The following is a 10512-nucleotide window of genomic DNA, read 5'->3' as shown; positions in this document are numbered from 1 at the left end:
TCGAAATATTACCACAGTATAGCCTAAATAATGCATTTAATTAAAAAAAAACAAAAAAAACACACACATTAAAACAAATACCATCATGTTTGTCTCAGGGATGAAGTTCTTTAATATAAAGTTACAATTAAATAGCAAACCAACGTTTCCAGAAATGCACTATACACGTGCAATATCTGTGTTTCTGTTCCCATTTCTTCTGCAAGACGTCACAAAGGTATTGCTTTCCCAGCTCAAGTCCTCCATCCGTCCTTTCCATTTGTAATCTTGGGCCACAAAGGCAAGAAGTTTCTCTCGGTCTGGTGCTTTCTTACGTGACATGGCTTTGACACTGAGAAATGGTACAAGACACAAACTCTTATCAGTGCACTTTCTAGTCCAGTTCTAATCATCAGCTCCATGGCAGTTCACCTTTCCAATCTAGGGTAGATGACTAGATAGAGAAGTTTAGGCTCCAGCAGCTCAATACACACTGTTCAAGCCACAGTGGCTTCATTTTCATGGCCTCTTCTCCTTGCCTGACTAAACCCTGGACTTTTTATAAAGGCACAGGCCACCTGATCACATCACCCGATTCACTCAACCAAATCTTTAGAGCAATCAATGAGAATTCTTCATCCAATATCTTGGCAGTCTTTTACAGAATTCAAGGTTTCAATATTTTGTGCTTTTACAGCATGTAGATGATCATCAAGGGGCCCAAAGGACAGTGTGATCTGGAAAAAATAAAATGTAAAACAATGTATAAGCAATTAAAAAAAATAAACAAACACATTTTTTAAAATGTCATTGTAAAATGTCTTTCACAACTTAAGTAAGTTTCCTGCATCACTGTGTTTATATAAGCAACGTACATGTGTATTTTATTTTTATTGGGAAAAATTATAATAGCAATAAAAAAGTATAATACAATTTTTGTAATCCCAATTTAAAAGAATTTCAAAAAAATTTAAATAAATATGTTCCTTTGATTCAGTCTTAAAAAAAGCCTATCTGGGATAAAAAAAAATGAAATACCTTCTTCAGAAGATTCTATGAGCTGCAATGAGTGCTGGTACTCGTTGCTTATTGGCTGTTTCAGAGCCTCATTTGCGCCTCCAGAGTTCTGATTGGTCACAGGAATAGAGTCACTGGGTAGCTGAGAGAACCCCAAGGAGTGGGCCTGGAGCAAAGGCACAGGGCCAGTCGTGTCCAGCATCGGAGGGGGGTCCTGCAGGGGAGTCAGGGACACTAGAGCCCCCGGAGGCAGCTTCTCCAGTTCTTCACCTTCATTCTGATGAACCCCCGACATTCACAAAGCAGATACCACATACAATGTAGCCATTCAAAATGAAGGAGAAGGATTACTTTGAAAAATCGAGCTTCGAGTTTTGGAATTTGAACATACACATTGCAACATAATGCTAATGAAAAACTGGCACACAAAATATATAGTTCTGTGAATCCTAATTCTGATTGGTGTAATCTTGAGAGCTCCAATAATATAATACATCATTCCTACTAGATCTCTTAGGAGTGTTCTGGCAAGGCAGTATTTATTTATTTTCAATTACAGGAATGATCTAATGTTACCACATGCGTGTGTGTGATCATCACGTCTCACTAAATAGAGCCATAGAAATAATAAAGTAAACTATAATAAGAAAAAATGATTTTTTTTTTTTTAAATTTATGTACCTGCATAATGAGTTGATTGTCCCCACTAATCAGGCTGCAGGTGGACAGGGTGCTGAGAGACTGTGGGAGATCTGAGAGAAGTGTTTTGCACAGGGAAGGCTCAGCCTGAACCAGCAAGCTAGGAGGCAAGGAGGCAACTGCCATTACCTGGCTCCGAGTCTGAAAGGAAATAGGGAGGCAAGTTAACTGTTTGCAACTGCCTTAAATACTGGTATTACATCTTGAAAATGATGTTCTCTTACCACACACAAAGTGTGTTCTGGATTGAGAAGCATCCTACACAGCTTCACTCATCAAAAGGGTATTTTACCTGAGTAAAACTCATGGTGGGGTCCTGGAGTGGAGACTTATGGAAGGTGACGGCTGTGCTGCCTGTGAAAGCGCTGAGAAGTATGCTGTCATTCCCAGTGTCAGCACTGCTGCCTATAGCGTTGTCTGCAGCTAGACTGTACACTGTTGTAGTTTGAGACCTCAGGTTTAAACTGGTTGATGCCTCCACGATCTGAATAGGAACATTACAAATGGTAAATAAACGGGATGCAGTAATTAAGATTACTGAAGTGGCAGTATCTTTATCTCATAAGCTATTTATAATTGGGCATAATTTGCCTTTTATTGAGTGGTTTGGATGAGCTATCCTTACACTGGAAGAGGCTATTCCATGTGTTGGAGTGAACGCAGGCAGGACACTGTCAGGAGCGGAGGCTGTGCTCGTAATGACTGCTGGTGTGACCGCCTTCTTGCGTCTTGGGTTCTCCTTTATGGTGGACAATAATGTGAAACAAGGCTTTATCCACAACTTCAAACTGATGTAAATCTGAAACGAAGGTGTTCACTCCAGTCTAACTCCCATTTAGAAGAAAATTCCACGTTACTGTTTCAAAACTGAGAAACAAAAAACATCTGCTTTAGAGACCTTGGATTATATTACCATTACTACAAAGTCACACTTTCGTAATGACCCCAATCTATTTTCTAAGATGTAATGGTAGGCTGTGTCTACCTTGATCCACTTTTTCAGTCCATGCGGCGGTGGCTCTCTGTCGCCCCCTGTCTTCTTCATCTGCTCACTGACCTTGCTGATGGTGCTCTGACTGCAGCCAGTCACCCACATAATAAACCTGTAACAGTTACACCTCCCACCCCCTGCAAAATAACAAGACGTTAAACAAATGTGGCCTAAATCAGATTATCAAGACTGACTTCATAAACTCATTTCAATGGTTTATTGATGCAGAGTGAATAAGGTGACAGCAAAACTAAAATCTATATTTCTCAAAGTAGGAGGCACAGTCATTTCTCTCTCTTGCCATTTAACTAACTATTTAAATGCATTCAAACACAGATTTATCAAATTTGACAGCACAGAGTAACTTTAGGACTTTAGTTTCTCAGTTTTGCAGTATTAAAGGTTATGTTACAGCTTTGAGGACCGCTGATCTACAGTATATTCCTGTGAATGGAATGAGCCACCTTGGTTCAAGAGCAATCAAATAATTAGACAGTACAGTGATGGGTAGAAGACAACCTGAAGGGGTCAACATTTCAGCCAGGACTCTACGTGCTTCAGCCTGCCCTGTCTGGGCCCTCTCCCTCCAGAGCTGGAGTAAGCGCCCATAGGAGTGAGCCATCTGGAAATGAGGAGAGGGGTGGAGTAAACCACATTGTACAATCGACAGGGCTGCAGTGCAGAGCAGTCCCCCATTCTTAGCAGGCTGTGGTGAAGTCCATTTCACCTGCCATCACACTGTACAGCTATGGCTAAATGTTTTGCATCACTCTATAGAATTAACTAATAATAATTTTTGCTTCATAAAGTCAAATGAAAACCTGTGAATGTTACGTTAGAATATTAAATTCCATATGCTTTGTAGTTCGACATACTTAAATAAAAAAATGTGACATTTCAAAACATGAAATAATGTACTGCTATTATGGCTTCCTGTTTCATTGCTTACATGATGTTAAATAAAATATCTCAATTATGTTCATATATTTATTTATTTTATTTTTAAATTATGTCTTAAAATTCTAGGTGATGCTAATTTTTTGGCCATAGCTGTACATAACTCCCTACCTGAAAGTTAAATCTCCTTTTGCTGTGCTAGTGTCAGTCTACAGTGTCATGGTATTATTTTTTTTTGATAAACCCCACTAAAGACTAGTAGGAACTTGCAAGAAATCTGTAATGCTAATGAGAGGTTAGAAAATGTTTTTTTTTTTTTTTAAAGCCTTACTTATTTGCCCCAATGCAAACAGCACTTGTACTTACAACAACACAGTTGTCCATACAGCATCTTTCTTTACTGAGGTCTAGAATTGGCTTCAGGAGACCCAGAGCACTTTTGCCTTTTGTCCTCTGTACTCTTTCTCTTCCCTGCAACAGAAACAGAACCCAGTCAGACTGTATTTGAATTCAATTTGCTTTTAATACACCGTCTATCGTATATGTTCTTCTACACAGACACATGAAGTCTGGTGAAAATGTGTATTACGAACATTACGATTATTTTCAATTTTGTGTTGGCGCCTATACATTTTATTTAGCTTTTTACTTCAGTGTGCAAAACTGGAAATAGGCCCTCTTCACAAACTCCTGAGTTATTGCAAGCCAGTTAAAATAATATCTGGTATTCAGGAAACTCTTCTACACTGTACTGAACAGTTTTGTGAAGATAAAACTATCTGCATTACATCCAAAACAGACCCATGCTGGTACAGGCTGGAGGGACCTCTTTACCTGGGGGTCTGTTTTGAGTCTCTTGTGGAGGAAGTTGTTGGAGTATCCCAGGATCCTCTGGGTGGCTCGCTCACACAGCTTCAGCTCCTCTCGCAGCACCTTCCTGTTTGTCAGCACGAAGTCTGCAAACTCCTGGGACTTCCGCTGCCCATTACCCAGTCCAATCTGCCTCCTGGGAGAGAAAGCGTCACTCAAAGAGCTGTTTCCATTTGCAGGACTCAATGCTGGTTTCAACGCCTCCTTTTCAATGGGAGACGAAGCCGCTGCCTTTAATTTAACAGATGCTATGCCAGTTATTCTCAAGGCAAATGATTTGATGGCTGCACTGTGCACTCTATACTCTACTGGCCAATCAAAGGGAAATGGAAATGTGAAGCCGTAACAAAAGAGGTGCAATGGGCTGAATGAAAGCTGCATAATACCAACACTATGGTGTGGCCCCACTAAATGACCCTGAGGAAACACTGATGGAAATGAAACATAATCAAATGAAATTCATCAACTGAAAAATAAATCTTCCTAATATCGAGAGCACGCTGATCTGCACTTGCTTTTTGCTCTTGCCATCCTGCGGCTCTGCTCTGGGGTCGTAGCACTTCTGTGAGCCGAGTTCTTTGGCTTCCTTTAGCAGAGACAGGACCCTCAGAGCTCGACTGCGATATTCCAACATGTTGTCACCTGCAGAAGGGGAAGAGACTGTCACAGGTGTGTTTGATAATGGTTCCGCTATGCAGAGAGCAGATATGTTAATGTTGTGCACAAACAAGATTCCAATAAAACATCTAACCACCAGTGCTAGAACTAACCTGCCCCTTTGATATAACTCTGCAGGCACAGACAGGGTTTCTTAGCAAAGACTGGGCAGCAGAGTCTTCTGGCATCCTGGTCTCCTAGCAACTGCACCATGGACTGAGAAAAGGCCTGCAGTTCTTGCTCATGCCTGCTCCGCTCAGCTGGGTCTATCGGGGTGACTGAGGCTGGAGCACGCTTTGGCTTCTCAAATGACAGACCTGGCAAAAAAAAGATGTTTTTTCATTCATTTGAAAGTTTGGAAAGTCAAGGATTTACGTTCCATTAAAGTCAGAAAACCATCTGCCCTGGTTTCTCTCTTCCAAAGGGACTACGCATTTCCCTCCTAGCGGCAGACAACGTCTCAGTATCTCCTCTCCTGTTGACATTTACAGATGTAGAGTGCGGAAGGTCAACATTATAAAAGGCAAGTTGTGACCAAAAACCTGTTAAGTGGTAATAAGGAAAGTGTACACTCTCACATTTGGCTTTGAGCAAACTTGAGTGTGGTAGAGAAATCACATAACTACAGTAAATTTCAGAGTGTACATGTAATGATGGGATAATGCCTTGAAACACCTAGGTACCCGCATGAGGGTTTACATACCCAAAAAAAAAAAAAAGGTTTTGACAGTATTTTTTCCCCCACTTTGAAAGAAAAATTGTTGTCAATTCACAGATATGTTTGTTTGGAGCATGCAGGGAAACACACACCACATGCATTGCAGAGAGTGCGTGTCAGTCCCGTCCCTGGGTCAGCTCTGTATCGTGGGCTGGGGCTGGAGGTGGAGGTTTTGGGCCTGCTCCCTCGTCTAGCAGGGTGAGTGACAAAAGGAGACTTGCACAGGTCACAGGAGAAGGCGGCGTCTCTCCCAGAAACAGAGAAAAGAGGAGAAACTGTGGTGAGATATCTGTCATAAGAACCCACATTCGAAATAATGAACCGATTTACTGCTTTAGGACCTTTTTAGTAATTGAATTGGTTCAATTAAGCCAGTGGTGTCCAATCCCGGACCTGGAGGGCCACTCCACTCCAGGTTTACCAGGTACAATGAGATAATTAACCATTTTAAAGCCTGGGCAGAGGATTAATGGGTTGCCTACCACTGATCTACTGTGTTAAATATTGAATAGTGTTTTATTTAGAGTTCCCAACCTGTCTTGTCCGTTTCTCAACTGTTCTGCTTTGCTACAGAACAAAACAAATGGCCAGTGTCTTGTGAGTGCAAGATGCCTTAAATAAAGAAAGCAGTGTAAAGCTCCAGTCTGTCTGGTTTCATTACAGCAGTGGTCTCCAACCCTGGTCCTGAAGAGCCCCTATCCAGCAGGTTTTATAGGTGTCTTTACATCATCAGTGGCTAAAGATCTGGGACACCTGTTAATCTTGACTAATTAAGCCAGTAATCGGTTCAATTAAGTAACAGAAATTGTCTGAAACGAAAATCAGCAGCCCCAGTAGCTCTCCAGGACCAGGCTTGGAGACCCCTGCATTATACTTTAGCACTACCTGGAGTTCTCCACTCCGCTGGCACATGTATCCTTACCTCTGCGTGTCACTTTGCTTGCTTTTACTATGGCTTTCTTCCCAGCAGGGAGTCTTCTTTTGGGAGCTGCTTCCACTCCAGGAGAGGAGTTTCTTTTCCTTCTCAGTCGGCCACTCCTGCTGGCCTCTAGGGTGTTGGGTCCACACTGTGCTACTTCTTCCTAAATGATGCATTTCATTACGTGTTTTATACTGTACAATACATTTACAATGCTTTAACACAATTTCTATGAATGTTCTTTACCATGATTTCAAAGATGGATGCACATAGCAGAATGTTCTTCTAAAGCTCTAACAAAAAAGCAAGCTCCTGAAATGAAGCAAGAACGTTTTCTGAGCCTCATTTCAACAATTGCAGTACAAACAGGTTTTATGTTTAATTGCTTACCCTTTCATCTGCTTCCTCGTTTGGCTGGATATAGTCAGAAAGCACAACATTCCTGTCCAGAAACTCATCCCCGACTGTATTTTTTCCATTGCCTTGGTCTACAAACCATGAGAACACATTGCAAACACAAGGCCAGTACTGACGGTGAAGTTGTAGTTAGTTTCAACTTTCAATACATTACATTTTCAGGAGAGGGCGCTATTCTACTATAAAATATCATGTTGTTGGCCTCTGCGTGCAGAACGCCTTTCTTTGTAAGGAGAAAATAGTCATTTCGTACCAAAGAATGTAAAACACAAGACACTTAAAAAACACTTTTACAACGTTCAACTTACCAGCATTGTGCATATCCATCATTAAGGAAACGCTGCAGAAATGTGCTTCTTTAGGCTACAGGAATGTTTTTTAAACAAACCATTTGTAGCTATTCTGTTGACTTTCTCCCGTCTCGACAAAATGTTTTGCTGCTGTGAAGACACGCCCACTTAAGGAACAAACCATTGTCAGAGCCACATAACAGGGGGGTTATAATTACCGGTAATTACTTTTATGTATTTTAATAAAATGTTTTTTATTTGAATGCATAACATGCACGTAATTTACATACGCACACCTAAATTCATAATGTGTTTGTACTTCTATCAAAAGGCCATAGCTTATATCTTCATCTCTTAAAAAAAATCCTACCCCTCTTCACAGTTACTGTGTACTACAATCATTTAAAGCTGCAGTACCCTACGGTATGTTATCTTATGATTACAGACCAAAAGCTCTCCCTGCGGGCACTAAACTTGTGTATCTGGCTAGCTGTAAATTGCGATTTATGATGAGAAGCTGTACTATTCAAAACCATATTAAACACAACACCCCAACCGGCACACCATGGTACTCAAATAGCAAAACAAACACATGGGTTGGAATAGTTTATTTATTCATGATAAAATGTGTATACAAGCATACTTAAAGGGTATATAAGGGCCTTTTTATTGTATTGTGTTACATGTTCCCATGTATCGCTGCAACTGTTTAAATAAGGTGTGTGTATTGATTTAATTATTTGTTTTTATACATTTTTACCACATTTTTTAATTTTTAAATTGCATTCCCTGCCTCAAGATGGCTTCACATGTACCTGCATGGACCTCTCAGAACTACATTTCCTATCATCCTCCTGCTCACTGGTAAATCCATCTCAGTTACATATGTGAGCAGGAGGGTGCTGGGAAATGTAGTTCTGAGAGGTCCATGCAGGTACATGTGAAGTCATCTTGAGGCAGGGAATGCAATTTAAAAGTTTTAAAAAAGTGGTCAAAATGTAAAAAAAATAAAATAAAAACAATACACACACCTTACATAAACAGTTGTAGCAACACATGGGAACATGTAACACAATAAAATAAAAAGGCCCTTATATACCCTTTAATCCAGTCTGGGGCTCATTTATGTGAAGGAGTCTCACAAGCTGTAAACACAGGGAATTAAATGTTGGGTCAGGAAACACTGACACAAGTCAAACTGAATGTAAAGTCTGAAAAACCAATAGAGAAATTATGAGAATGTTGTCGTGCTCATGTCTGTCTCCACCCAAGGTTCAAAAGCAAGGGGTTCATGTTTTCTCCTTTTCTTCAGACTGTGCTGTGGGCTGTGGCTCCTCTTCTCGCTGCCTATCCTGCTGCATGCTTTCGAGGTCTTTCAGTGTCAGTTCCAGAGTCTCGTCCCCTGACACTCTTCTCACCTTCTCTCCTTTGGCTGCCAAGATCTCCTCTATATTTCTAAATGAACAACAGCATGTATTAAATATAGAGGGTCCTATTGTGAAGCAATCGCAAAGGCACAGGCAGAACACATAGTTTAAATGATATAAAACTAGCAAACACTGCAAATGTTGTTTTTTTTTCTTTCTATACTGTTTAATACTATTACAATTTGCTTTGCACTTGTTTCAAAATTGTTTAAAAAAATCTAGAGAATTTAAGGAAGTATGGCTGTAGTGGGAGGGCACGGAAAAATGCAATTTAAACAAACGGGCGAAACACCATTGAAATGTATTTAAATTACACTTTTTTTCTGCTATACCAGCCCTTACAAGACTTTACCACACTTTTGTTTTTTTTAACATGCTTTACCATACCTCTCTGGGCTTTACCATGCTTTCACTGTGCTTTATTACACTTGGCTATGCTTTTATTATGGGAAACTTTTATAAGGGAGGGTCTTATAGGGCACAATGTAAGATCTATTGTTTTACTCAACACAAAACAACTATATGATTATTAAATCAGATTTTTTTTGTAAAAACACCCACTTTTTCCCTTCCAGGTCGGAAAACCACCCAAGGTTGTCTGCGATGATGTGGTGTTTTTTACAGCCGGGACACGTCACGATTACGACACCATTCTTATAGGCTATTTTAGAAATCTTCTTAGTGGATCTGGTCGAGCACACCTACAAGGAGCAAAAACAATCCAAATTAACCGAAAGCCTGGGACTACACACCTTTCCAGAGAAATGTGCTTCTTGCACTACAGATCTAAAATAATGCAGTTGATCACAACAGTTATGCTGAATGCCCATGGCTATACTGAATGAGATCGTAGATATGTATGCATTGCAGGATGAAGGTACAGACCCAAATGAATGCCAAATTCGCACAGAATATCGAGAAACAATGCAGCTGCTGTTAGTGTTTCTTGCCGTACCTTGCACGTGTACACCAAGTGATAGTGTGTCGAGTGTATCTTCCCAACAGCATCACTGCTTCTGACAGCTGCAGAAGTTGAGAAAGGTTCAGAATGGACGATAGAACTCGGGTTTCCATTGTTCAACGCAGATAATGAACGTCCACTAAAAAGACTGAAAGGTCCAAATCCTAAAGAAACAGTCTGTGCTGGATGTGTCCCATTTCTTGCATCTGTATCTCTGTGAGTTTCTTGATAAAAACTGGTAACGGTATTGTTATTATTGTGACGTGAAGCCTGACAGTTTGACACGTGCAGCGTGTTTACATTTTCACAACGATTTAAAGACCCGACCCTGAGGAATGTCGCGGATGTTCGGCGTGCAAAACAACAAACAATCGGCCTCATTGCAGCTTAGATACGGCTTTCCTAGCTCCGTTTTAACTGCATTTAACCAGCGTGTTTCAACAAACCGATTACTCAAAGAGTTTCATCACTTCCTAGTACAGTACTACTCGGGCCTTCTATTTTTGAGCGTGTGCGCCGCCTGCTGTACTGGAGTTGTGGTTACAGACTGGTAATTCGACTGTAAATGCAGTTTCTCCTTATTCTGCGTTATTTAACATGATAAAGCGGCTGTTCATTTTAAAACACAACGCTTGAAATATCTATTGGTGTTTCATTTAAAAGGCAGGCT

The 10512-nt window shown here is 40.5% G+C and overlaps 2 protein-coding genes across 4 annotated transcripts; both read right to left on the bottom strand.

Moving 5' to 3' along the window:
- Positions 1 to 88: 88 nt before the first annotated feature.
- Positions 89 to 7612, bottom strand: LOC117422465 (uncharacterized). 3 transcript variants are annotated; one of them, XM_058986974.1, is made up of 15 exons: positions 7473 to 7612; positions 7138 to 7235; positions 6751 to 6910; positions 5921 to 6073; positions 5224 to 5427; positions 4969 to 5095; positions 4418 to 4589; positions 3950 to 4054; positions 3206 to 3308; positions 2681 to 2823; positions 2321 to 2434; positions 1988 to 2179; positions 1678 to 1836; positions 1018 to 1273; positions 89 to 716 (listed from the first exon to the last, which is right to left on the bottom strand). In XM_058986974.1, the coding sequence occupies exons 1-15, from the start codon at positions 7492 to 7494 to the stop codon at positions 691 to 693; spliced, it is 2034 nt and encodes a 677-aa protein (XP_058842957.1). In that variant the 5' UTR covers positions 7495 to 7612; the 3' UTR covers positions 89 to 690. The 3 variants fall into 3 exon arrangements, with proteins under 3 accessions (XP_058842957.1, XP_058842959.1, XP_058842958.1); XM_058986976.1 differs by lacking the exon at positions 5921 to 6073; XM_058986975.1 differs by lacking the exons at positions 7138 to 7235; positions 7473 to 7612 and adding an exon at positions 6994 to 7011.
- A 75-nt stretch (positions 7613 to 7687) lies between these two features.
- On the bottom strand, positions 7688 to 10421 carry dnlz (DNL-type zinc finger). The gene is made up of 3 exons (XM_034037559.3): positions 9837 to 10421; positions 9443 to 9582; positions 7688 to 8909 (listed from the first exon to the last, which is right to left on the bottom strand). Exons 1-3 carry the CDS (start codon positions 10221 to 10223, stop codon positions 8744 to 8746), a joined length of 693 nt encoding a protein of 230 aa, XP_033893450.2. The 5' UTR covers positions 10224 to 10421; the 3' UTR covers positions 7688 to 8743.
- Between the last annotated feature and the right edge of the window lie 91 nt (positions 10422 to 10512).

Source organism: Acipenser ruthenus, chromosome 15, assembly GCF_902713425.1.
Source record: "Acipenser ruthenus chromosome 15, fAciRut3.2 maternal haplotype, whole genome shotgun sequence".
Taxonomy (NCBI): Eukaryota; Metazoa; Chordata; class Actinopteri; order Acipenseriformes; family Acipenseridae; genus Acipenser; species Acipenser ruthenus.
The sequence above is the reverse complement of the archived record's forward strand: the minus strand, read 5'-3'. Positions and strand labels throughout refer to the sequence as shown.

Coding starts and splice junctions, on each gene's coding strand:
- LOC117422465 (XM_058986974.1), bottom strand. CDS start 7,494: ATGATGGATATGCACAATGCTG. Junction 1,837..1,987: donor CCACCATGAGTTTTACTCAG/GTAAAATACCCT, acceptor ATTTCCTTTCAG/ACTCGGAGCCAGGTAATGGC. Junction 717..1,017: donor CATAGAATCTTCTGAAGAAG/GTATTTCATTTT, acceptor TATTTTTTCCAG/ATCACACTGTCCTTTGGGCC.
- dnlz (XM_034037559.3), bottom strand. CDS start 10,223: ATGAGGCCGATTGTTTGTTGTTTTGCACGCCGAACATCCGCGACATTC. Junction 9,583..9,836: donor ACTTGGTGTACACGTGCAAG/GTACGGCAAGAA, acceptor TGCTCCTTGTAG/GTGTGCTCGACCAGATCCAC. Junction 8,910..9,442: donor TCCGACCTGGAAGGGAAAAA/GTGGGTGTTTTT, acceptor TTGTTCATTTAG/AAATATAGAGGAGATCTTGG.